We start from the raw sequence: 27,044 nt of genomic DNA, 5'->3' as shown, positions 1-27,044 counted from the left end.
TGATGATAAATAATTGTTGTACTGTCCGACAACAATTATTTATTTCAATAACAAACTCATAGTAGTATTAATTGTATCATTAATTTCATGATATGGAACAACCATCAGAAGACTTTATAGATATTATTATCATTTTGGCAAGAGAAGTTGCACTCAAACAAATCAGAAAAATTAATAATATAGATAATAGCAAATATGTATTAAAGAAAGAGATAAAAGCAACATTTATAGAGTGTTTAGAGTCTGATAGTGATAAAGTAGTATCATGTTTACTTTATTTAATGATAAATGGTACTTTTGTCGTTGTATGTATTAATGAAGATTAGATTTGATTTGTCATGGTGATCAGGTGACTTACAGTACTCTACTCTCTTTTTACTTTTAGATTAAATCTTATTCAATGCGATTACTTGCTAGACTATTTATGAAAAAAGAATATTTGTTAGAGTTGTTGTCAGATGGAACTGTGAATGCTCTCAAGGTCGAAACAGTCAAGTTGGTAAAGATAACCCCCACACCTGATTTGTATCATATCATTGCAAATCTTGCAAATTATTTATTACCAAGAGGTATGTTATATATAATTATCTAATTATATGTTTTGTTTTGACTGTTTAATATAATTTAATTAATGTTTAAATCCTTTATTTGATTTAGGGCTTTGGAAGGAATTAGAATCAATAATAGAAGATGCAATGATAGATGTAACATCACCATTTAATCAATACGCGGCAACATTGCAACAAGAAGTGTTGTCAAAGTATGGTATGGAAAGTCTCAATTAGAGATGAAATTGGAAGAGATCAAGGCTGGTGGATTGACCGATGACCAGTATCGATCATTCATGCCCCAACTTTTAGAAAAGATTTCACATATGGATGGATCGAGAAAAGAAGGAGAATTTATGGAAAAGATTATAGACAATTTGGTCAATATCTATATGGACGACTATCCAGAATGGATGCAAGAATTAATTCAACCAATAATTGACATGTTGATTAAAATGTTGGATAGAAATCGTGAAAAGTTATTCTTGACCAAAAGCATTAAAAGTGTGGTCGTTCACTTTTTATTGCTCATTGCCCAAAATGACGCACAAGAGTTGACAGATAGTCATCTTGAAAGAATCATCAATCATTTGTATGAGTGGTTGATTCAAGTCGATCAGGTGTCATTGGAAGAATGGACTGATAACTATTACACCGCATATAACAATGTTGCCAACTTAAATTACAATGAAGAACAAGATAGTGATATCAATAATGATAATTACGATGGTCAACTGGTTGATGCAGAATCTGCTTTTGAACGATTTGTCAGTGCACTTGGTCAAAGTGTCGAGGAATCAGTTTTTAAACGTATCAACATTCTAGTATAATCTAAAAAATCAAATGAAAGATATGCAGGTTTGATTAGTTTAGGAAAAAATTGTAGATTTTTAATTACAAACATACCCGTTCAATTTCCATTATTTTTAAAGTATGTTAGGAAAATATTATTATATTTATTAGAATATTTATATTTATTTATTTATTTAATTTCTTTGTTTTTAGGACAGTATTAAAATTTGTTAATGATGAAAATATCAAAGTTAGATGGGCATCATTACAATGTTTAGTTGAATTATCAATTTATAAAGAATTTATTTATTTATCAAAGATACAATCAAATCAAATTGGCATAATATTCCAAAATATGTAAGAGTTGGAGTACTATCACATTATATGGATTAATTAAAAAATAATAAAGTTAAACACACATATTGGTAATACCAACCCCTTTTGGCACTAATCAAAAAAGGAATATTGTATTTGAGTAGGGGGTAGATACGAACAACTCTTACATCATACATTAAAATACTTGTATTTTAATTTTAGAATAATATCTCTCCATCACTAACTCGAGATGGTTTAAAATAAATATGTACATAGTTGTTGATCATCATTTATTATTTATCCAAAAAAAAAAAAATAAATAAAAAAAATAGTGATGATGGAGAAACCATCAGAAGACTTTGTAGACATAGTTATAAAATTAGCAAGAGAAGATACAAAGAAGCAAATTACATTAAAGAATGATACTAATAACACTTACAAATATATTGTAAAGAGAGTTACTAAACAATCATATAAAGAGTGTTATGAACCTAATCAAGTAGTATCATGGTTACTCTATTTAATGATAAAGGCTACTTTTGAAATTGTATGTATCTAAATAAATAAATATATTTATCTTTGTTGCAAACAATGACATGATAACTAATATTATTATATTATGTTCTCTATTCTATCATTCTATTAAAATAACAAAAAAAGATTAAACAGAAATCATTTCAGTTGCTTTTTAGATTGGTTAAAAAAGCTTACTTTCTAGAATCATTGTCAAAAGAGATAGTAGAAGTAGTCAAGGTTGAAACTATCGAGTTGCTAAAGACTGATCTTACATCATCTAGTTCAACTAGATATCATGTATTTTATCATTTGCTTGGTATCATTAAATCACTTGCAATTTATTTATTACCAAGAGGTATGTATATATGTAGATATGTTAAATCATCAACAAGTTGCTAGTTGCTTTACATATTATATATATTAACGTTATCATTGATTTTATTGATTTCTTAGGTGGTTGGGATGGTTTTGAGTCATCATTGAACGCTATCATTGATGGAGAAGAGGAAGGACAGAATTCACAATTACAATATAATACAAGAGCATTGCTCATGTTGTTAGCGACGTCAAATGATTTTAGAATGGTTAAACTTCAGATGTTGGTAGATATGGTCAAAGCCGATAGGTTGAATGAAGAGCAGTATGCATCATCCATGTCCTATGTCATAACAATGCTATCGGTAATGAACGGAAGGACTGAAGGAGAATATATAGAAATGATTATAAACAATTTTGTACATATCACGATAGAAGAGAACCCAATTTGGATGCTGGAGCTCATCCAACCGATCATTTACGCGTTAATCAAGTTGTTGGATGTAAATCGTGAACATGGTTTCACATCGAAAAGAACAAAAAGTATAGTATTTAATTACTTGTTGTTCATTGCCAGGTCCTATCCCTACCAATATACCGATCGTCTCATTGAAAGATTCGTCGTTCATTTGTACGAGTGGTCGGCCTCTCAAGTCACAGACATGTCATTGAAAGAGTGGACAGACACCTACACCAACACTGGCAATGAAAATGAAATGTTGAACCTCAATGACGAGGAAGAGCAATGCAGTGGTATCAGGTCTGAAAAAGAACATGATCAGCAGCAACAGATCAATGCTGATTCAAGTTTTCAATGTAGATTCCTAAGTGCACACGGTAATCGTGCAAAAGATTCAATTTACAAACAATCTAACCTATTATTAGGATCGCAACTTTGGAATGAAAAATATGCAGCATTGGTTGGTTTCGCCAATTCTTGTAAATACCTAAATGGTATTACATTACAACAATTTCAAATTATTTTAAAGTATGTAAATGTTCAAAAAGATTAAATTTATTTATTTATTTAATTAATTAAATTAATTAATTTATTTTATTTAGTTCAGCATTAAAATTAGTCAATGATGCAAGTATACAAGTTAGATGGGCATCATTACAATGTTTAGTTCAATTATCCCAACATAAAGAATTTATTAAATCATCAAGAGAAGAAATATTCCGAATCGGTACCAAAACCATTCGTCATCCAAATGAACGAGTTCAAAGTAGTTCTTGTTTGTTACTTCAATCAATGATACATTCATTGACAGTAGATAATAATACGATGGTCACTGATGATGTTTTGGATGGATTATGTCGTTCATTTGAAATACTGCTCCAATCATCAAAATTATATGTAGTTGAAAATGTATTACTATCTTTAATGACCGTTGCTGGTACTGTTAAAAAAGGATTAAAACCTGTAAGTAATTAAATAATTATTCAACTTTTAAATTCTATTTATTTAATTATTTAATTATTTAATTATTTTTTAGAATTTTAGAAATATCATTCCAATTCTATTATCAGTATTGGAAAAACATCAAAGATTTGCAACAAAAGAATCAAGATTGTTACGGTGTCGTGCAATCAAAACTTTTACACTGTGCAGCAAGGCAATGAACAAGAAGACGTATTCAAAATACATGTACAAGTTTATGTTGTTTGTTGGAAAGAATGAAGGGTCGGTTGATTTGGTCGATGATTTTTTAAGAGTATTACCTATATTCATTAAACACAGTGGTAAATCATTGGCAGTGTATTTACCAATAATCATAAAGATGATTGTCCAAATACTAGAGATACCATTACCAAATCTAGCAGAGGAAATGACTGAATCATCAAGACTAGGTACCAATAGAATAGCGACGACTCTTATTCAATTAAACATAATCATGAGGACTTTTATGTTTGGACGACCATACCTAGAATCGGTTGGACAACAATTGGCACCATTTGTACATTGTTTGTTCGGTCCACTACTCGTCTTGGCTAGGTGTCCAAATGCAATCCGCACACTTTTTCAAATAGATTCATTTCACAATTTATCCAGCTGTTTAAATATAGTAAAGATGCATTATGGTGTGAGTAATGAAAAGGCACTCGAAATGTTTGGTATGATATTTGAATTGGTTCTACCTTTGTGTCTGATAGAGAATGACTGGAGAATGCTGGACCACAGAGTTCGTATTACAAACAACTTTATCATAGAGATGGAAAATGAAATGTCATTTGATCAAGTTCAATCAACGATAGATATGTTTTACAAGTTGGAAACGAGAATGGAACAAGTTGCTCAGCAAGTGTTGGACGGCAATCAAGATGTTATTGGTAACTTTGATACACCAGATGTTGTACTCGCTACAATATCTAAAATAGTGGTTGGTATCTATGATATGCTTGGCAAGATGGTCAAGAATTACAGTGCCATCACAGTACCACTCATCACTCAAGATCTATTAGACAGATCATGCGAGAAACTGCGAGATGTTGAAGAAAGCAATATCGCAAAGGCAGGTATCCTCATGTTTATGTATGATTACTGTCACTATGGTGGTGAGTTGGCTATCAGCTCTTTCCCACAAATCATACCTGCCATTCTCGAGTGTCTGACAACCACTGATTCAAATGTCAGACAGAACGCATTAATGGCAGTGGATGAGGCAGCACAACATGCTAAGGATAGATTCTCACCATTGGCCATGGATGTGTTACAAGGACTCAACGCCATCGTCTTGACGGACGACAAGTCTATCACAGGCTATGCCACCAATGTCATGGCCACCATCATCCGATACGTACAACCACAACCAAGTGGTCTTATCAGTATCATTATTCCAAAATGGTTGGATCATATTCTTTCCATCTATAACTTTTCCGTGTATGATATTGCCATCTCTAACCTTTGTGCCATTGTCCGTCTCTATCCCAACGAGTGTCTAGGTCAAGAATACCAACATGTTGACAAGTTGCATCAAATCATCCCACATTATATCAAGAAATCTACCCAACAACAACAAGAAGAATTACTAACAGACACCTGGTTGTTTATCAAAGATACAATCAAATCAAATTGGCATAATATTCCACAAGATATAAAAGACACACTGTCACAATATTACAAGCAATAATAAATAATAAACTGTGAGTAAAATAATTTTTCGAAGAACTAGGAATTTAAATATCTTTGATTTTTTTTTTTTATAAGAGCTCTATGTCATTCTATTTTCAGCTACAAATGCTAAATACATATAATATGGAACAACCAACTACAGACTTTGTAGATATAGTTATTATTTTAGCAAGAGAAGATCGACTGAAAGAAAAAGAAAAGAATGATGATAACAATAACAACAGTACTGTCGAGAGTATCACAAAACAAAGATTCAAAGACTGTTTAGAGTCTGCACCTAAACAAGTAGTATCATGGTTACTCTATTTAATTGTAAATGGTACTTGTAAAAATGTAAGTATTATATAGCTATATATACTCAGAGATTACCTTTGCAATTTACTTATTTTTATTTTTACTGCTTGTTATCATTAAAGATTAAAGAGAAATCGGTACAACTCCTTAATAAACTATTGATTAAAAAAGGTGATGACTTGCTCAAAGAATTGTTACTGGAGGATATAATGGAGGCTATCAAGTTTGAGACTGTCGAGTTGTTAAAGACAAATCTTTCAGTTAGTTTTATTGGTCATTTATTTGGTATCATTGAAAAAATTGCTCTATTTTTAATTCCTAGAGGTATGTATTGTTGTTTTGGTTTAAATTGTAATGTATATTATTTTTAATTTGATTATATATTATATGTAGGTCTTTGGAATGAATTACAACCATCCTTGGTGGAAATTGTCAATCGCGAAGAAGAGGAAGAGGAAGGATCATCATCACCATTAAAAGAAAATGCATTATCATTACTATCACTGCTGTCAAAGTATGACTTTAAAAAGTCAAAACTAGATACGTTGGTCAATGAGATAAGCTCTGGTGAATTGTCTGATGATCAGTATCGATCATTGCTTCCCGATCTATTGTCAACGCTTCCAATCATCGAAAAGACTGAAGGAGAATATTTTAAAAAGATTGTAGTTGCTCTAAACAATATCTATATGGACGAGAATCCAAATTGGATGCAAGAATTCATTTTACCAATCATTGACACGTTAATAGAAGTATTGGATATTAATCGTGAAAATGGGTTCTCATCATCAAACAAGAGTCAGACAAATACAAAGGGTGTGGTTTATAAATTCTTGTTGGATATGGTCGAGAATGATGAAAACAATATTTTTGAACCTTACGCATTTACCAACAGTCATCTTGAAAGAATCTTGTCACATTTGTACGAATGGATGATTCAAGTTGAGGATGTATCAGTGGAAGAGTGGACTGATAGCGACTACTGTACAGACAATCAAGGTATTATATTCAACATAAATAGCGAGGAAGAAGGTGACCTTGGTATCCTCAAGACAGACTTTGATCAACAAATTCCAGCCGATTCGAATTTTGAACGATTCGTTGGGTTGATTGGTAACCATGTCGAAATACAACAATCCATTTACAATCAATTCACCAGCCTAGTAAACTCTCAAAAATGGAATGAAAGATATGCTAGTTTGATTGCTTTGTCTAAATTTACTAGATTTCTAATTGATATTGTTACGCAACAACATCCATTTATTTTAAAGTATGTTAACAACAAAAAAAAATAATAATAATATTTATTTAATTATTTATTTATTTATAAAATTATTTTTAATTTTATTTATTTGTAGTTCAATATTTAAATTAGTTGAAGATGAAAATATAAGAGTTAGATGGGCATCTTTACAATGTTTAATTCAATTATTTATACATACGCAAGAGATGATTGGTTCAAAAGAAAAGGTATACCAAGTTTTGATCAAATCAATTTATGATGATCCAAATGAACGCATACAAATTAGTTGTTGTTTGTTACTTCAAACAATGACAAATGTATTGGAAGCAGATATGATAGCAGATACTGATTTGCAAGTATTATCAAGTTTGTTTGAAAAACTTTTACAATCACAAAAGTTATATGTCGTTGAAAGTGCATTACCATCATTAATGTCTCTTGCTTCTATTGCTAAAGAAAGATTAAAACCTGTAAGTAAATACTAAATCAATATTTTAAATTTAATTGTTAACATTAATCAATTTATTACTCTATTTATTATTTAGTATTTTGGAAATATTATTCCAATACTATTATCAGTGTTGGAAAAACATCAAAGTATTGCAACAAAAGAATCAAGAGTATTAAGGTGTCGTTCAGTTAAAGCATTTGCTTTGTGTGGTTTGGTGGTTGACAATAATACATTTTCAACATACTTGAACAAGTTTATGGTGATGTTTGTTAAAAAGAATCAAGGTTCGGTTGATTTGTCAGTTGATATTACAAGAGCATCATATTCATTTATTCAAACGGTTGGTAATGAGTTTGCAGTTTATTTACCAATGACTGTCAGGATGGCTGTCAATGTACTAGAGATACCACTACCCGATCAAGAACAAGACATGCGTGCATTATCACGACAAAATGTCAAGAAAATAATGTCGACCCTCACAGGAATGAACAACCTCATTCAGATTTGTATGCCATCACAATCGACTCTTTTTGGAGACGTGGTCTATCAACAATTGGCACCATTTATACATTGTTTGATTGGTCCATTAATCAAGTTGGTTGGGTGTACAGTAAACAACAGAATTCAACTGTTCTCCCTTGACAATTTACCCAAATATGTAACAATGTACAAGATGCATTATGGTGCAGGTAGCGACAAGACAATCGAGATGTTTGGTATGGTAGTCGATTTGGTGGCCACTCCAAGTATGCTAGAGACCGACTGGAACTTGGTTGATCAACGAGTATTAGTGAGCCATCGAGTTTTCGCTGCAACCAACCTCATCAAATTGATGGACAGCAGCGCTGGTGATCGTAATGAAATGTCATTGGATCAGATTCAATCAACAGTGGCTCTGTTTTACAATTTGGACAAAAGAATACAAGACTTTGTTGAACAGCAGGCCAATATTGGCAATACAGATTTAATTGGGGTGGGACTTATTGTGGTCAGAAACTATGAGATGCTTGTTCAGCTGATCGAGTACAACAGCTCCATCACCATACCACTCATCACCCAAGATCTATTGATTAGGGGATGTCATAAATTACGTGACAATGAAGGGTCCAATGCCATCAAGGCTCTGATCCTCACATTTATGCATAGTTACTGCAAGTATGGTGGTGAGTTGGCTATCAGCTCATTCCCACATATCATACCTGCCATTATCGAGTGTCTGACATATACGAATAACATCTCACGTATTGCTGCATCTACACTAAAAGAGGCAGCTCAAAATGCTAAAGATAGATTCTCACCTTGGGCCATCGATGCATTACTGGGTCTCGACGCCATTGTCTCCGCGGCATCATTAATGATGGTACCACGAACCTCCTCCTCCGATGTTATCATCTCTAGCATCAACACCATTATCCAATATGTCCCAAAACAACTCACAAGCAATATTAATATTAATGTCAGTGACATCATTCAAAAATGTTTGAATCATCTTGACAAAGTATCAAAGTAAGAATAAAAAAAAGAAACCCACACAACATACAGGTGAAAAAAGTAAATAAAAAAACACACACATCCATCAGAGCTAGTGTTAACCACCACCATCATTGCACAAACAAAATGCATGACGATCATTAGGGTTGAAGTAAATTAAATAATAGTAGTACTATTAGTATAATAGTCAAGTAAAGGATAGTCAACCACATCGATATGATGGAGAAACCATCAGAAGACTTTGAAAATATACAGAAAGAAGTAAGGAATCATGCTAACAACAACAACAACAACAACAGCAGCAGCAGCAGCAGCAGCAGCAGCAGCAGGCACCACAGTTTAGTAAAGATAGAAACAAAACAAACATATAGGGATTGTTTAGAGTCTACACCTAATCAAGTAGTATCATGGTTACTCTATTTAATGATAAAGGCTACTTTTAAAACTGTATGTATCTATCACACAATGAAAATTGATGAGTTTGGTAAAGTACTAATATAGCATAATCTTTCTCCTATTTCATACTTGTTAAAGATTAAAGAAAAATCAGCAAGCACAGTTACTTGATAAATTATTTATAAAAAAACCTTTAATTAGATCATTGCCAAAAGAGATATTGGATGCAGTCAAATTTGAAACAGTAGAGTTGTTAAAGACAAATATTACAATTGGTTACACATATAATTATATTGGTCATTTACTTGGTATCATACTTGCACTCATTTTAATACCAAGAGGTATGTTCAATTTTAATCTATAAATTGTATTTAATTTATTAATGATGATGTTTTGATTTAATTCTTTAGGTCTTTGGAATGAATTGCAACCATCGTTGCTATTGTAAATGATGAGCAAGTAGAGACACCTTCAAAAGATACTATAAGAGCATTGATAGCATCGTTGTCAAATCATGGCTTTAGAAAGGCCAAAATAGAGATGTTGGTGATACTGATCAACGGTAATGGCGGTGACTTTACTGAACAAGAGATTCGATCAATGATCAAAAAACACAAAGTCTAGTATTTGAATGCTTGTTACTTATTGTCGAAAATAATCCTCAACAATTTACAAATCGTAATCTTGAAAGAATTATTATTCATTTATACGAGTGGCTGACTCAAGTAGTAGTAGTAGAGGATGATGGATCATTCAAAGTATTGACAGATAAAGTATACTATATTGACAATAACAATAATCCCGATTATTTCAATGAAGAGCAAGACACCAACAATGCACAGACAGACGATGATCATCATGCAGGATATTTTGATTTTTTTAAATCAACCGATCAAATATTTAAAGTGATTGGAAAATATATTCGTGATGATCCAAATGAAAGAATCCAAAGTAGTTGTTGTCAGTTGGTTCAAACAATGATGTCATCATTGAAAATAGACACCCTTTCTGATAATGTATTAGAGGTATTATCAAGTTCATTTGAAATACTATTACAATCACCAAATTTAAATGTTGTTAAACATGCATTACTATCATTAAATTCGGTTGTTTTTATTTTTAAAGAAAAATTAAAACCTGTAAGTAAATTAAATATTCTAAATCAATTATAATTTGAAATATTTATTTCCTTTTTCTGTTTTTAGTCTCTAGCGGACATGAAGTGAGGAACAAATCAAGCATCATACCAATCATCTCTAGAGTCTTTTCGTTATTCACACCATGGATTATCGAGGCGTTACAAGCCTTTGACATTATGGTCTCTATGCCACTGTCAGACTCTGATGATGATGATGCCAAAATGGTCATAGAAAAGGCAGTCTCGATGATTGGTATTCTCATCCAAAATGTTCCGCTGCCCAACTCAAGCAATAATGTCAATACCATCTTTCCAAAATGGTTGGATCATCTATCAACCTACAAACCACAGTTCTACATTGATGTTATCATCTCTACTATCTGTGGCATTATTCATCTCTACCCTAACGAATGTCTCGGAAAAGAGTACCAATATGTTGACAAGATACACCAAATCGTCAATCAATACCTACATTTGAACACCTCCAATCAAAAAGAGAAAGAGTTGCTCTCACAAACCTTAACATTAATCAAAGATACTTTACAATCAAATTGGTAAGATAAAAGAGATACATTTATTCTAGGATAATCAAGACCTAGATTTGTTATATCTGAAATGTCACTTTATTGATTTTCTCGATGAAACCTGTTTATTTATCAAAGAATTATTACAACAGTCGAATAAGGATAGTGTTCCAACAGAGACATGAGATTTACTATCACCATTTTTTGTACTTACACAAAAATAAAACTTTTAAAAAAAGGGTATTTTTTGCCTCTTGTCAATCAAGTTGGGTATCCTAGATTTAATGACGAAATACTTTGGGTGTGGTCAAGAGTCGGCCATCAACTATTTTTCCCAGACCATACCAACTATTATCGAGTTTTTGACCCATTCTAATCAGATTGTTGTTTGGATCGCTTCAATTGCTTTGGGAGCTGCAGCACAACTATTATCCAGTGTCTCACCAATTCTGATCAGATGGTTGTTTGGACCGCTTCAATTGCTTTGGGAGCTGCAGCACAACTTGGAAAAGATAGGTTCTTACCATGGGCCATGCAGGTATTACAGGTCATTAGTGCCAGAGTCTATGTATACAATGATCAAATCCTCATCAGGTATACTTGTCAATATGCCATCTCTAGTATCGGTAAAATCATCCGATACGTGCCACTGCACAAGGTCGCCAGCAATTTAAGTGACATCATTCCCCAATGGTTAAACCTGCTTCCCATCAATTTAAATGTTGATAATGAAGAGAATGACATTGTCATCTATAATCTCTGTTCCATTATCCGACTTTATATAAACGAATGTTTTGGTCAAGAATATGAACATGTTGACAAGATACATCAAATCATTGAATATTATATTACTATCAAACCACAACAGAAACAATTACTTTCACAAACCTTGACATTTATCAAAGATATAATCAGATCAAATTGGCTTAATATGTCAGAACTTAAATGGTATCAACTATCACATACCTTAAATATACAATCATAATAAAGTTTGAGTTAAAAGATAATTATTGTCGTGATAGATATTATTTTTTTATTATTTATTTCCTTTTTTTATGTGTAATATATGTATATATATATGGAGGAACCAGATCAAGAATTTAAAGAGATAATTGATATATTAGCAACTGATCAACATTCAAAGAAAAAGAAGAAATTTGATGATGATGATAATAACCGAGACAATAATGGTTGTCAGAAGAAGAGGAAAGATGCAAAACAACGATACAAAGAGTATATACAATCAGAGCCTGAGACTGTGGTATCATGGTTACTTTATTTAATGGTAAATGATACTTGTACAAATGTATGTATTATTAATAACAACATCATCAGTGCATCAGGTGAATATAGATGCATTAGTAACTAATGACTGCTGTTATCATATTATAAACAGATTAAAGAGAAATCGGTACAATTACTTGATAAATTATTAGATAACGAGTTTGTTGAATCATTGACAGATGAATTCATACTGGATGATGTAAAGTTGGAATCAATTAATTTGTTAAGGACAACTCTTTCAGATACATTTAGACAACACTTGTTTCATATGATTGAAACACTTGCTATTTATTTAATACCTAGAGGTATGTGATAAATTAAATCATTTATAAATTACACATTCAATCTCGATCCTATATCATTAACATTCATATTCTTAGGTCATTGGGATGAATGGGAATCATCATTGGAGATGATGATTAAAAACGGAGAAGATGGATCACCAATATTGGATAATACAAGATTATTAATTGGAATATTATCAAATTATGACTTTGAAAAAGAGAAACAAAAGGTATTGATAGATCTAATCAACTCTTCTGGTTTTGAAAAGGACTTGTCAGATAAACAGTATAGATCATTCATGCCAATGTTGTTATCATTGCTATCACAGATCGACGACACGACTGATGATGGAGTTTTATCGATTGGTATTATTGTAACTAACCTGACTTGTACCATTGAAATGGCAAACAGACGTGATAAAATGTTTGATTATGGTGTTCAAGAATGGAAGGAAGAATTTAGTCGACAAATCATTGACACCTTGATCGACGTATTGGACAGACATTGTGAAAAAGGTTTCAAAGAAGGAAACACTAAAAGTGGTATCGTGGAATGTTTGGAAAAGATTTCTCTCAAACACTATACAGATTTACAAGTTGATAGTATAACTGTGCATTTGGTCAAATGGATCATCAAACTAAATGATATTGTACTCAAAGAGTGGATCAATATTGATTCAAAGATTGACAATGGAAAAAACCTTTACCACTTTAACTATGATCAAGTACGAGGGAATGACATTCTCAAAGAGTTTGAATCCACCATCCACAAATCAAAAGATCAACTGTCAGTAGCTGTTTCAATTATTGGTAGGTTCGTAGGTTCATTTGAAAAACGTGCTGCAGAACCAATTTTCAACCAATTCAACATCTTTTTAAATTCAAAACCATGGAAAATTAGATTTATAGCATTGATGTGTTTATCTAAATTTTGTAATCCTCAAAATATTATTAAACAATTTGTTTTAAAGTATGTATTTTATTTAAAATCATAATAATACTTTATTATTAATTTATTTATCTTTTTTTAAACTCCTTTAGATCAGCATTAAAATTAACAGATGACGAAAATATCAGAGTTAGATGGGCATCATTACAATGTTTAATTCGATTATTAGAGTTTAGAGAATTGATAATTGATTCAAGAGATGAAATATTCCAAGTGATTGAAAAATCAATTCGTAATCCAATGGAGCGTATAAGAAATCGTTCCAATGTATTGATTCAATTCATGATTGATATATTGCCAAAAGAAATGATGGTTGGTGACATTTTAAGAATATTATGTCAATCATTTGAAATATTACTTCAATCACCAAATTTAGATGTCGTTGAAAGTGCGCTCTCATCAATAATGGGACTTGTAGAACCAGTTCAAACTGGACAAGATAGATTTAAACCTGTAAGTAAATCATATCCTCATATCATATAGTGTAGACATTTAACATTCTTTCGTTTAGTATTTTGGAGATCTTATTAAAACTATATTATCATTTTTGGAAAAACAAAATGCAACAAAAGGATCAAAAGTAGTACGTAATCTTGCAATCAGAGCATTTTCAATTTGTGGTCAAATAATGGGCAAGAAGACATTTTCAAAGGATTTAAACAGGTTTATGGTGTATATCAAAAAGAATCAAAAGTCGTTTGATTTGATAGACTATGTTTTCAAAATATCTGATCAATTTATTAAAACCATTGGTAATGAATCGTTTGGAGTGTATATACCAATGATTACTAGAATGATTATCTTAGAGTTAGAGATACCATTACCAAATCGAAATGAAGAATTGACTTCATCATCACGACAGGTTATCAAAAGAGTCCTTTCAACAGTCGAGAGTATACAGTACCATGGCATACTTTATCAACCAATGGCTCCATTTGTACATGACCTGGTAGCTCCGCTCTGCAAGTTGGTGATGTGTCCCGTAAGCACTGATATTCGACGTCTTTCCTTTGACTGTTTACCATTGTGTATCAGGTTGGTCAGGTCACACTCACATCAGACATTAGAGAGGATATTTGGAATTATTCTAGATGCAATACTAAAGTCATGCTTAATCGAACATGACGTTTTCATCTTGTTGAAAGCTATCACCACTGGAACCAAAGTCATAGAAGCAGCTGGTAATGGCGCAATGACATTGGATCAAGTAAGTTCAGTGTTAAACACGTACAACAAGATCGAAGAAAACTCATATGTAGTTGCCGAGAAACCTTATTTGCCTGAGCGAGCCGCTGAAATTCTTGGTTGTATGACCAACATGGTTGGTGAGATGACAAAGAAAAATGGCGCAATAACTGTACCACTCATCACATCACTGATCTATTGTACAAGCTTTGCAACAAACTCTCCAACAATCAAGAAAAGTTTGCAATCAAGTGGGGTATACTAGATTTTATGGAGAAATACATTGGGTGTGGTCAAGAAGAGTCGGTCATTGACTCTTTTCCACAGATCATACCAACTATTATCCAGTGTCTCACCAATTCTGATCAGATGGTTGTATGGACCGCTTCAATTGCACTGGGCGCAGCAGCACAACTTGGAAAAGATAGGTTCTTACCATGGGCCACGCAGGTATTACAGGTCTTTAGCACAAGTGTCTCTGTATACTCTGATCAACACTTTAATCGGTACGCATGTCAAACTGCCATATCTGGTATCGGTAAAATCATCAGATACGTGCCACTGAACATGGTGGCCAGCAATTTAAGTGACATCATTCCAAAATGGTTAAACCTGCTACCCATCAAAGACGCTGAAGAGAGTGTCAATGTTATTGATAACCTCTGTTCCATTATCCGTTTCTACCCCAACGAATGTCTAGGTAAAGAATATCAACATGCTGACAAACTACACAAAATCATCAATTATTATATGATTTCCCAACTACAGCCTCAACAAAAAGAATTACTCACTTCAACCTTTTCATTGATCAATGAAGCAATAATCATATCAAATTTTTAATATTCCAAAAGATATAAGAGATTAAATATCGCACACCTTAAACATACAACTTGTTGGAGTTAAAAATATATAAATATTAGTTTTTAATTTAAATTTCATCTAAAGATTGACCTTTCATCTGATTTATCGATGTTTTTTTCGTGTGATAGTTATAAATCTTTGTACAATGATGGAACAACCATCAGATGAATTCATCAAACTAGTTGTCATTTTAACAAAAGAAGATCTTCAACAGTCATTTGAAGCAAATATAGATAATATTCCATTAGATACAAAGAATATAATAGAAACAAGTTAATAAAATTGATTAAATTTGGAATATATTTGTGCCCTACTAGTAGGGCTTTTAAAAATTCAAGATCTACTACATGCTACTTTTCAGTGATCAATAAAAATGATAAATATTGGTAAACATCAATTTATAATAATAAAATAAAAAAGATAAATATCTTTTTTGTCTTTGACAAGTTTAAAATCTTCTCTTTCCAAATCAATTTATGGACAAGCTGCATATATTCGGCATAGCTAAAATTGTTTTAAAAAATTAGGTATCAAATTTGCGTGCTCCACCAAACATAATCGATTTGAATTTGCAACTAGAGATCTCTAGTTTGCCATGATAAAAACGGTCGTCTATTACTGTATGGTGTTTAGTTTATAGATCAGTAGCATCTCTATGAATTGTTCATGAGAAATCCCTTCAATATATTGTAGGCGTGAATCATATGAGAAGTAGTAGTGGTAGTTTTGGTTCATACCCAAACCAATTTAGATTCCGCATTTACCAACAACGCTAAAACAAGTTTGTGATACGACAACTTGAAAGAGGTAAAGGGGGTAAGGTATCTTGTTTGTTCAGTGATTGCGACTGGCGATTCAATGTCCACTGTCTAGTATGTTAAGAACCAACTAAAAGGAATCCCATGACTGGTGATGATACCAACATTTAAGGTATCTGTAAGAGTTTTATTCTCCAAGAGCAGCAAACCCTTTGAGCATCTTGTCCTTTAATCAATCATTCCATATCCTCCTCTTGTTTTTAATTGACCAATCTATAAAACTGTGCTGATTTAATCTTTATGATTTTTAAGAAAAAAGAAAAAGACTAATCACCTGCCATCGTTTCTTCTAACCTATAGTTTATATAAATGTATTATCTTGCTTCTTGAAACAAACTATTATAAAAAGAAAAAACTTTTTTGACGGAGGGACAGACCAAAAAATTAAAAAAAATTAAAAAAAAAAATAAGACAAATTTGAAGCTTATTTTTTCTATCTTCGAACAATTAATAATTTATTATTATGGAGACTTGGCAACTAGACGATGAATTTATAGAGATAATAGTCATTTTAGCTAGATCAGATGAACAGAAACAGAAAAACAGATATGCAAACAAAGACATAGAAGGCATTAAATCAGCAGCAAAACAACTATTCAAACACTACTATTCTTTAGATAGTGATAAAGTAGTAACATGGTTACTCTTTTTAATGGTCAAGGGTGACTACCCAACTGTATGTATTATCACACATTTATAGATAACATCAAGAATGTATCTATAGAACCTAATAGAGAGTTTATGATGACTAATAATAATGATCTATTTATAATTTATAAAAAGATTAAAGAGAAAGCAGTACAGTTATTTGATAGATTGTTGAAGAAAGAGGGAAAAGATGCTATAGAATCAATGTCACAAATGGTATTGGACATAGTCAAGGCTGAAACAATCAATCTACTACATACTAAACTTACAGATACTTTTAGAGAGCACTTGATTAGTATCATTGAATCACTTGCATGTTATTTAGTACCTAAAGGTATGTTTGTTATGATTATTTATATTTATTTATTTATTAATATGTTTATGTTTTATAAGGTCTTTGGAGTTACTTGGAAGTACCATTGATAGCTATCTATAATATAGAAAAAAATCATAATAATGGATCAACATTACACCAAAATACAAGTGCTTTGATAGAAGTGTTATCACAATATGACTTTGAAGCAGCGAAACAAAAGATAATGGTTGAAACTATTTATTTTAAAAGTGGTATGACCGAAGACGAGTACAGATCAAAAATACCCATACTACTATCAACGCTCACTCAACAAGACGCTTTGGACGGGCCTGTTCATGAAGCAGCTATCAAGAGGACTGTAAAAAACCTTTCGGGTATCTATTACAGAAATAATCCAGCATGGATGAGGGAACTCATTCCACTGATCGTTGACACGTTGATAGAGGTACTCAACAGACATTGCAATGAAAAAGGTTTCAAATATAAAAGTACAAAAGGTTCAATATTTAATTATCTGATGGATATTGCCAATAAGGAAACACTCGATGTCTTTACCGACAATCACATTGAGAGCATCGTCTCTCATATGTACTGGTGGTTGTCCGAGGTCAAAGATATCGAATTGGACGAGTGGACATACCGCACTCTCAAAACTGACAGAGAAGGCAACATTTATAACTCCAACTCTATTGAAGAGAGTAACATTATCATCCCATACCAATTCACCACCACCAACAAAGAGGAATATGTAGCCGATTCACATTTCATGGGACGATTCGCTCGTTTATTTCAATATCAACGTGCTGCAGAACCAATTTTCAAACAATTCAACATCCTAGTGAACTCTCAATTGTGGAAACAAAGATATGCGGCATTGATGTATTTATCCAAATCTTGTACATACCTCAAACAAAGTATAAAACTACAATTTCCAGATATTTTAAAGTATGTACCTTTGTAATAATATTATTATTATTTTTTATTTATTTTATTTAATTTATTTATTTTATTTTAATTTATTTATAGGACAATATTAAAATTAGTTGATGACGAAAATATCCGAGTTAGATGGGCATCATTACAATGTTTAATTCAATTATCAATGCATTTTGAATTGAGATCATTGATGATCAAACCAAGAGAATTTCATGATATATTTGTTGTCGTTGGAAGGACGATTCGTGATACAAATGAATGTATCCAAAATAGTTGTTGTCTGTTTATACAATCAATAGATTCGTCATTGACCTATAAAAAGGATATTATTGTTGATAACATTATTTTGGATGGATTATTTAGCTCATTTGAAATACTACTCCAATCACCAAAATTATATCTAGTTGAAAGTGTATTGGTACCATTAATGTCGCTTATAGATATTGTTGAAAAAAATTTTATACCTGTAAGTAAAAAGAAGAAGAAGAAGAACAAGTAGTAATATCAAATTTGATATATTGAATTAATAAATTAATATTTCTTTTTTTTTTTTTTTTTAGTATTATCCAAGATTTATTCCAATTCTATTATCATTGTTGGAAAAACATCATGGAACAATAGAGACAAGACTTTTACGTGGTCGTGCAATCAAGGCATTTTCAATGTGCGGCAGAGTGATGAACAATAAGAAGACATTTTCAAAAGATTTGTTCAAGTTTATGTTGTTTGTTGGAAAGAATGAAGGGTCGTTTGATTTGGCTATCCAGGTTTTCACAGCAACCGATTTATTTATTCAAGTGGTTGACAAGTCATTTGAAATCTATTTACCAATGATCATGAGGATGATTATCAATACACTAGAGACAACAATGCAACAACAACAACAAGAGGAAGAAGGAGAAGAGGATAGATTAACTACATCAACCAAGACAATATTATCAACACTCATTAGTTTGAACAACATCATGGGCGAATCATATGGCTTATATGAACCTTTGGCACCATTCATTCACAGATTGGTTGATCCACTGTGCAGATTGGTAGCATCATCCAACTCGACTATTCGGGAACATTCCTCTGAATGTTTACCAACCTTGGTGAAGCTGTCCAAACTGCAGTACGGTGATCGTAGCGACAAGACACTAGAGATATTTGGCGTGATTTTCGATTCTATGCTCGATTCGATGCTCGCCTCCTATACGCTCAACCACTTCCAGTATCGATTCTCGGCCAGACATTCAAACGCTTTAGCCCAAGTCATCAATGTGATGGGTAAAAACGTAATGACATTTGACCAAGTAAAATCGATGCTAGACGCATTTTGCAAGTCAGAGCAAGAGATATCCGAAATCGCAGAACAGGTGCGAAATGGTAACCAAGACGTAATTGGCAACAGAGACGCCAATAGTTTTCTTTATTCGATCCATAAATCGATTACCGAAATCTACAAGACGATTGGCGAGACTATCAAGCAAAATGGTCTCCTTGCAGCACCACTCATCTCTTGCTCCAACCTCTTACAGAGGTCATCGGTCAATCTCCACACCTATGAAAATGATTATGTCAAAGAGAATATACTCTTTTTTATCGAGCAGTATCTAGAGTATGGCAGTGACGAGGATCAGTCGGTCATCAACACTTTTCCACATATCATACCACCTATGATCGAGTGTCTGACCCATTCTAAATACACAGTGCGACAAAAAGCTTCGATTACACTCGGCACAGCTGCACAAATTGGCAAGGATAGATTCTCACCATGGGTCGTCCAAGTGTTACAGGGTCTCGACACCATGATCTCATCAACATCCTACTACGACTCTATCCCGAGTATCGGTAAAATACTCCGGTATGTGCCACTCCCGCCGGAAGCCAATGTCAATGTTATTCTTCCAAAATGGTTATACAAGCTGCCAATCTATCAAACAAAAGAGGTTATGCCTACCAACCAAAACTTTTGTGCCATTGTCCGTCTCTACCCCAACCAATGTCTCGGTAACGAATACCAACATGTCGAGCAACTCTATAGAATCATAGACTATGGACCAAAAGAAGAAAAAGAATTACTCCTTCAAACTTGGTCATTTATCAAAGAATCTATACAACCAAATTGGCATAACATTTCATCAGAAGATACAAGAGAAAACCTAAAATATTATTTAAACAAACAAAAATTTTTGTTTGAGAGGTAAATTAATAACAATAAATAATAATAAATAATAATAATTAAGACGCGTCATAATAAACTTTATAAAGACAAAGTTGGTCATTAAAGACAATATAATAATATAATTATTTTGGTTTAGTGTGTGTAATGACATCAGCACCTATGAATGTTTCGGGGTCACTTCTCAACTTTTTAGTTTAACACCCTTTTTATAAATATCTAAATATCTTTGTTCGGAGGTCGGTTCTATTTCTTTTGAGAACTCTTATAAATCCCCCAATGTTTGCATAAAGTCAAGAGAGAGGAAAGTGTTATCATTGACTCTCACTTGTTATTTAATATAAAGTAGTAGTACGCGAAATAGAGAGAATAGGAGAGATAATAATGGAAAGTGAATTAGCAGCAAATATATTTGGAACAGCAGGATGTATACTGTGGAGTGTACAATTAATACCTCAAGTGAGATTAAACTATCAGAGAAAGAGTACAGAAGGAGTATCGATGATATGCTTTATCACATGGTTTATAGGTGGTGTCATTCTAGCACCCTATCTGGTCGTCACGCAAAGACCACCATCACTAGTTCTACAAATCACTCTCTTTTCTGTTTTAATTTTAGTTGTATTACTTCAACATTTCTATTATGATAGGTAAATATATATTAGTACTTATAAAGTATAACATAACAACCAAATTACGATCATGTGATGCTGATCTAACATTTTTTTTTTTTTTTTTTTTTTTAAATTTTAGAAAAGTCGCACTGAAAAGATTAATGATAGCTATTACTATTATTGGTATAGTATCAGTTGGTATATCATGTGGTATCTATTATGTATTAGATATATTTAAAGAATATGATTTCACTCTATCATTAGTTGTCACTCTATTATCTTGTTTGTCGTTGGCCGGTGGTTTCATCCCAGCTGTTTATGACATCGTATCTGCTAAATCAGTACAAGGATACAGTCGTGTATTCATTGTGATGGATTTCCTCGGTGGAGCTTGTTCTATTCTCTCGTTAGTCTTTATCAAACCTTTCGACTATTTAGTATTTGCAAGTTATTCGATCGTTCCTATTTTCGAACTATCAATCTTTGTTATGAGTTTCTATTATCAATCACCTACATCATCACAATTAACAAACGATACAAAATATAAAATAATAATAGATAATCAAGATGATGAATATTACTATCAAGTGAATAATAATAGCAACAACAACGATCATTGCGCAATTAACTCTAAAAATAATAATAATAATAAAAACGTGCTTATTAATTGTTAAAAAACTAAAAGCCGGGTCGAGGGTTTGTAAACCCACCAGAGATCGGTAGGTTCGCTTGCTTTTGATGGAACCGGTTTGATTTTTATCTAAAAATCTATAGATATTTAGAAAGAAAGTTGTTTTTTTTTAATTTTTATCGTACTATGTTGGAGTTTGAACGACGATCAGGTGGTACTGTAAAAGACGATGCTGGTATTGTGATAAAATTTATTCCAATACATGTTGTCATCTTTTAAACAATCAATCATCAGAAAAGTACCTTAAAAAATGTTACTTTTTAACAAGCTACTACTTTTGTTCTTACTCTTTTTCGGAGGTAATATAAAAAACAAATTAAATTTAAAAAGATAAAAAAAAAGAAAAAAGAGGGAGTGTGACCATCATGATTGTGCGCGATGACGTTCATTGTTACTAATATTTATTTGTTTATTTATTTATCTTATACATATATATAACTTTTTTTATTTTTAATGTTTGTTAGTTTGTCAAAGTAGTTTAAATGTATTAAAGATACAATCAAGGAATTATAGATATTCAAGAGACACTGTGAATAATGTTAATCTGTGTGATAATAGTTATTTAGTGTCGGTTGATAGTGACACCAACTTTGGTAGTATTGTGTTGGTGAATACAACGTTTGCAGCATCGGCCGTCTTTTCAACTTTCCAATCGTTTGATGGTCTTCGAAAGATCTGGGATTCAAAGTTGACCTACCGAGTCGGTGATTATCCCCCTCTCACATTTCGTATAACCAATACCGGTGGTGATGCATTCGACTATGAGTTTCCTGCCTACAACTGTCAAGATCTTGCCAATGTCGAGTTGATTCCTCCTAGCTCCAACTCTTCCATCTATACCTACTCTAATAATCTAATTAGAAGGTTCGAACTCCAAGCCATCCCTTTTATTACTTCAATGACTTATATTTGTCAATTATCAATACCACCATCGACTGCTCAAGTTCCTTTTACTTGTGGTAGTAAGTATAAAACTATATATGTTTACTCTTTTGAATAATAGATTCTAATTTTTTTTCTTTTATCTCTTTTTTTTTTTTTTTTAGTTCAAGTATTACAAACAATTGAAAGAGTTGTTGTAACTATTGCTACATCAACTAGTTATCTTACTGGATATACTGAACCATTGACTGTAAAGATTTACACTGATTTAAATGCAACCGGTGTGACATTTGCCATTCCACCGACTTTTACAGAAGGACCAATCAATTATGTTACGCGTGCCATTTATCAGTCGCCTGCATCGACCTATAGCCATACCGTCAATTCTTACTACTATAGCCCATACGTGTCGACCATCAATATGACCGTCAAAGGATCACCCCGATTGGGTTTTCTCTCTTATGGCACTGGTACTCCAAGTACAGCCCTCTTACCAGTCCAAGGCAACGTCGATGATGGAATGTTATACGCCTCTCTATCATTGAGTACAGTATCTCGAACCTATTATATTATCAATTCTACATCCTCTACTCAATTTGCACCATTGATGAGTACTAGTTTTAGTGTTACATCTCAAAATCGTAAAGTAAAAAAAAAAAAAAAAGAAAATAATTAAAACAAAAAAAAACTAATCTATCATTCATTCTTTCTTTAATATTTGTTAGCAACTGCAACTTTAACTTTGCCATCATTTGTTTCTGGTGATCCAAATGAAATAACCTATACCTTTAGTGATATGGCCTATCCAATCTATTTTATAACAGACTTTAGTTTAAATATCAAATATGACATCCCAGCTCCATTTGGGTATAGCTTAGAAGGACCAACCTCTAGAAAGTATACATTGCCTGTCATTTCAACTTTGAGAACCATTCAACTCAGTGTAGTTCAATATATTGCTGTTCCTAGATCAGTTGTTAAAACTGGTACAACTGTTGGTAAAGTATTATTAAAAATACTTAATTTTAAATATTAATATTAAAAATTAATTTTTTATTTATTTTTTATTTAGATGTTGTTGTACCAAAAATATTGGGAGTAGATTATTTTAAAACAGGTAGAAACTTTATTATTACTTTAAAGTTATCAGATGATATTACTGGAGTGAATACTATTGTTTTTATGAACCAGAAATATGGGATATCGACTCTTGCCAATGGTGTTCCCACACTTGGTACATTTGTATTTGAAGCTCCACCAATTCCTACCTCTGGTTCATTGCCAACAACCGAACTTGCAATTTATGATGGTGCCAATAATGAATTTAAACCTTTTCTTCGAGCTTATGATGGAAATATGAATCTTCTTCCAAACAGTTCAATATTTTATGATCGTATGTAATTATATATATATATATATAAATATATGTATATATAAATATATATAAATATTAATCTTTTTTTTCTTTTTTTTATTTTAGATGAATTTGGAGCTGATAATATAACATTTATACAATTTATTCCAAATCAAGTTGATACTACTTATGGACCAGTTCCAGTATCATTGTTGTTTAACCTAACAACAAATGATCAAGGTGTATTCAATAAGAATCCAGCTGCTGATTGTACATTCCTTCTTTCAACGTTTTCCTCTACCCAAAGAATTTTGACAGTTACAGCCAAAGCCTACTACCATCCCATTGACAAACTCTTTAGATGTGATGTCATGATTCCACAATACACCAATAATATAACTGTCGAGTATACTTTTGGTTCATTCTATACTCAAGGAGTTCAATCATTATTAATTCAAAGATTTGGTTCTCAAGCAAGTTTAATTATTAATTCTAAAAATTGTAAGTTGTAATTTAATAATGAATAATGAATAATAATATTAATTAATTTTATTTTTTTATTTAATTTTAGCAATGGATCATTTACCACCATATTTTACAGTTTTTAATATTCCAACTCAACCAACACTGGGTAAAATAGTTTTTTCATTTACAGTGTATGATCCAATTAATGGATTAAAGAATGGTACAATACAAGTTCGTTCTAGTATTAGTCCCGTACCATACACATTCCAATTTAATCAAGATACTAGAGTTTCTGGTGACGATAAAACTGGTGTCTATCAATTCACTATTCCCATTGATACAAATGCTTGTAAAACACAGGTTCTGTCCATTGGAAAGATTATTTTATATGACAATGGTGAATGGGATTCAAGATACTTGCAAGAAATTACATCAGGTGTTCAACCTCAATTTAGTCCATTCCATTTATTCAGTTCTCCAATTCCAACAACAACTGTAGTTTGTAGTCGTAAGTAGAATAGAAATATAAAATTTAAATTAAATTCTAATTAATCATTTTAATTTTTTAATTTTAAGCAACTGTTACTGATGTTAAAGCACCAATTTTAACATCATTTAATATATCAAGAACAACTGTTGATGTAGGATCAAATGATAGAGAGGTTATATTTAATTTAACTGCAACTGATGGGGCGGGAATTGGTTTGGTCGGATACCCAACCATTTATTTGTTGGACAATTTTGGAAACTCATTGATCGTAGAACCAACCGACTACGCCAATACATCACCATCATTTGGGTATAGTGTAACACTTCCATTTGGATTTGGTACCAATGATGGTATGATTATGGTGTCTGTCTATGGATTGCGTGACAAGTATGATAATTTGGGTGGTTACTCTATGCTTCAACTCAAGGCTGCAGGTTATGACTCGAATATTACTGTCACTTATTCGACAGAGATACCCTCCATCTTTGGCGTCACCAATCTCTACAGCTATCCAAACACGATTGTCGCATCACCCAACGATGAAATCATTACCATTCGTGGTAGAGGGTTTGGCGATAATCCCCAGCAACTGATTGGTACGATTGACTATGGTAACGGTACTGCCTACGCTCACAACATTACAATGGCTCATCATGTTTTGGTTTACATGCAGTATGATCCAAGATTGGCTGTTCCTGGTCGTCTTGCTACCGTCAATTTACAAAGATTTGCTCATAATCATTCGATCGATATCATGCCAATTCAACTCGCAGCTCCATTGATATTCGTTCCAAAACCAACACCTTGTTCACCGTCATCAACATCGTCTGTCAACTGCTCTGCCAATGGACAGTGTACATTTGACGGTTGTCAATGCAAAGCTGGGTGGTCAGGATTCTATTGCGAATCGACAGTTATCAATGTCGATGAACCAACCTACAACAATACCGCTCCCATCATTGATATTGTTGTAAAGGACGGTAATAGCAGTCAAGCTGTCATTCGTTCGGTCATTGCAGTTGTCGGAGTTCGTGAACTCACCTTGGACGGACAAATTGTCAAAGAGTACAGACCAAAACAATGGACACTTGTCGTTTCAACACCTGATATTGCCAACAACAATTCACTCTTGTTAAACTACAACACCACATTACAAGACACTGATACCATGGTCAATGTAACAGTCGAGTGGTTTTCAGTAGACAGTAGCGTAGAATTTGCCAATCAAACCATCAAGATCCCAGCTACTAGCACCAAGATATCGATTGCATTGTCTGCCTATCCATTCAGTTCCATTCTCAACACTTTGCAAGTAGTACTCAAAACATCGGTTGAAGCAGAGTATGACGCTGAATGTTCGTCCAAAGAGTATGGGTTTGGTGATTCACAAGATGTTGAATGGATGAAATTAAATATCGATGAAAAGACATTATGGGGTCAATTTATTAAAAGAGGTATAATAGATGACAGAGTTACAACTATTAGTAATCAACTTGTTACCGATTTTATCGATACCGATAATAATAATAGTAGTAGTAGTAGCAACAATACATATACAAATACAAATACTTCATCAACACCATCATACACTACCAATTATATTGGAATGAATCTTCCATATTACAATCAAATGGCTAAACTTGATCCAAACTTTGCTCATTTGATCAATGTAGATGGAGATAATAGTGATGCTACTTGCAAGGGTAAAAGTAGTAGTGATGGTTTGTCAACTGGACAAATAGCAGGTATTGTAGCCGGATGTATCGTTGCCGGTGCTGTTGCAGTGGGTGCAGTCATGTACACTGTCCACAAAAGAAAAACAAACATATCAAAAAAGAAAATGGATCAAAAAATGAAAAGAGTTAGTCAAGCAATGAGTAAAGAATAAAATCACAAATAATAATAATAAATAAATAAATAAAAAAAAAAAATAATAATCAATCA

At 32.5% G+C, this 27,044-nt stretch overlaps 6 protein-coding genes across 6 annotated transcripts; all 6 read left to right on the top strand.

The window, feature by feature from the left end:
• Positions 1–92: 92 nt before the first annotated feature.
• Positions 93–5,617, top strand: DFA_00495 (uncharacterized protein; the record flags this gene model as incomplete). The annotated part of the gene is made up of 11 exons (XM_004358427.1): positions 93–305; positions 386–569; positions 658–765; positions 786–1,358; positions 1,422–1,479; positions 1,554–1,678; positions 1,988–2,202; positions 2,316–2,526; positions 2,625–3,474; positions 3,549–3,909; positions 3,983–5,617. The coding sequence occupies 11 exons, from the start codon at positions 93–95 to the stop codon at positions 5,615–5,617; spliced, it is 4,533 nt and encodes a 1,510-aa protein (XP_004358484.1).
• Positions 5,618–5,742: 125 nt separating this feature from the next.
• Positions 5,743–11,341, top strand: DFA_00494 (uncharacterized protein; the record flags this gene model as incomplete). Its single annotated transcript, XM_004358426.1, has 10 exons — positions 5,743–5,952; positions 6,036–6,237; positions 6,307–7,183; positions 7,272–7,626; positions 7,702–9,113; positions 9,633–9,835; positions 10,230–10,637; positions 10,700–10,885; positions 11,077–11,186; positions 11,216–11,341. The coding sequence occupies 10 exons, from the start codon at positions 5,743–5,745 to the stop codon at positions 11,339–11,341; spliced, it is 4,089 nt and encodes a 1,362-aa protein (XP_004358483.1).
• Positions 11,342–11,613: 272 nt separating this feature from the next.
• Positions 11,614–12,141, top strand: DFA_00493 (uncharacterized protein; the record flags this gene model as incomplete). The annotated part of the gene is made up of 1 exon (XM_004358425.1): positions 11,614–12,141. One exon carries the CDS (start codon positions 11,614–11,616, stop codon positions 12,139–12,141), a length of 528 nt encoding a protein of 175 aa, XP_004358482.1.
• Positions 12,142–12,234: 93 nt separating this feature from the next.
• On the top strand, positions 12,235–15,698 carry DFA_00492 (uncharacterized protein; the record flags this gene model as incomplete). The annotated part of the gene is made up of 7 exons (XM_004358424.1): positions 12,235–12,462; positions 12,553–12,745; positions 12,821–13,694; positions 13,766–14,126; positions 14,185–14,566; positions 14,765–14,880; positions 15,228–15,698. 7 exons carry the CDS (start codon positions 12,235–12,237, stop codon positions 15,696–15,698), a joined length of 2,625 nt encoding a protein of 874 aa, XP_004358481.1.
• A 169-nt stretch (positions 15,699–15,867) lies between these two features.
• On the top strand, positions 15,868–20,819 carry DFA_00491 (uncharacterized protein; the record flags this gene model as incomplete). The annotated part of the gene is made up of 7 exons (XM_004358423.1): positions 15,868–15,991; positions 17,053–17,213; positions 17,321–17,519; positions 17,579–18,446; positions 18,528–18,903; positions 18,998–20,625; positions 20,801–20,819. 7 exons carry the CDS (start codon positions 15,868–15,870, stop codon positions 20,817–20,819), a joined length of 3,375 nt encoding a protein of 1,124 aa, XP_004358480.1.
• A 169-nt stretch (positions 20,820–20,988) lies between these two features.
• On the top strand, positions 20,989–26,988 carry DFA_00490 (uncharacterized protein; the record flags this gene model as incomplete). The annotated part of the gene is made up of 10 exons (XM_004358422.1): positions 20,989–21,254; positions 21,358–21,887; positions 22,374–22,871; positions 22,956–23,432; positions 23,517–23,789; positions 23,864–24,184; positions 24,272–24,646; positions 24,717–24,776; positions 24,801–25,118; positions 25,187–26,988. 10 exons carry the CDS (start codon positions 20,989–20,991, stop codon positions 26,986–26,988), a joined length of 4,920 nt encoding a protein of 1,639 aa, XP_004358479.1.
• Positions 26,989–27,044: the final 56 nt, after the last annotated feature.

Source organism: Cavenderia fasciculata (assembly GCF_000203815.1).
Source record: "Cavenderia fasciculata unplaced genomic scaffold Scf_Dfasci-F-a-25c12.r2-5, whole genome shotgun sequence".
NCBI lineage: Eukaryota > Evosea > Eumycetozoa > Acytosteliales > Cavenderiaceae > Cavenderia > Cavenderia fasciculata.
This window is presented reverse-complemented; position numbering and strand designations above follow the sequence as displayed.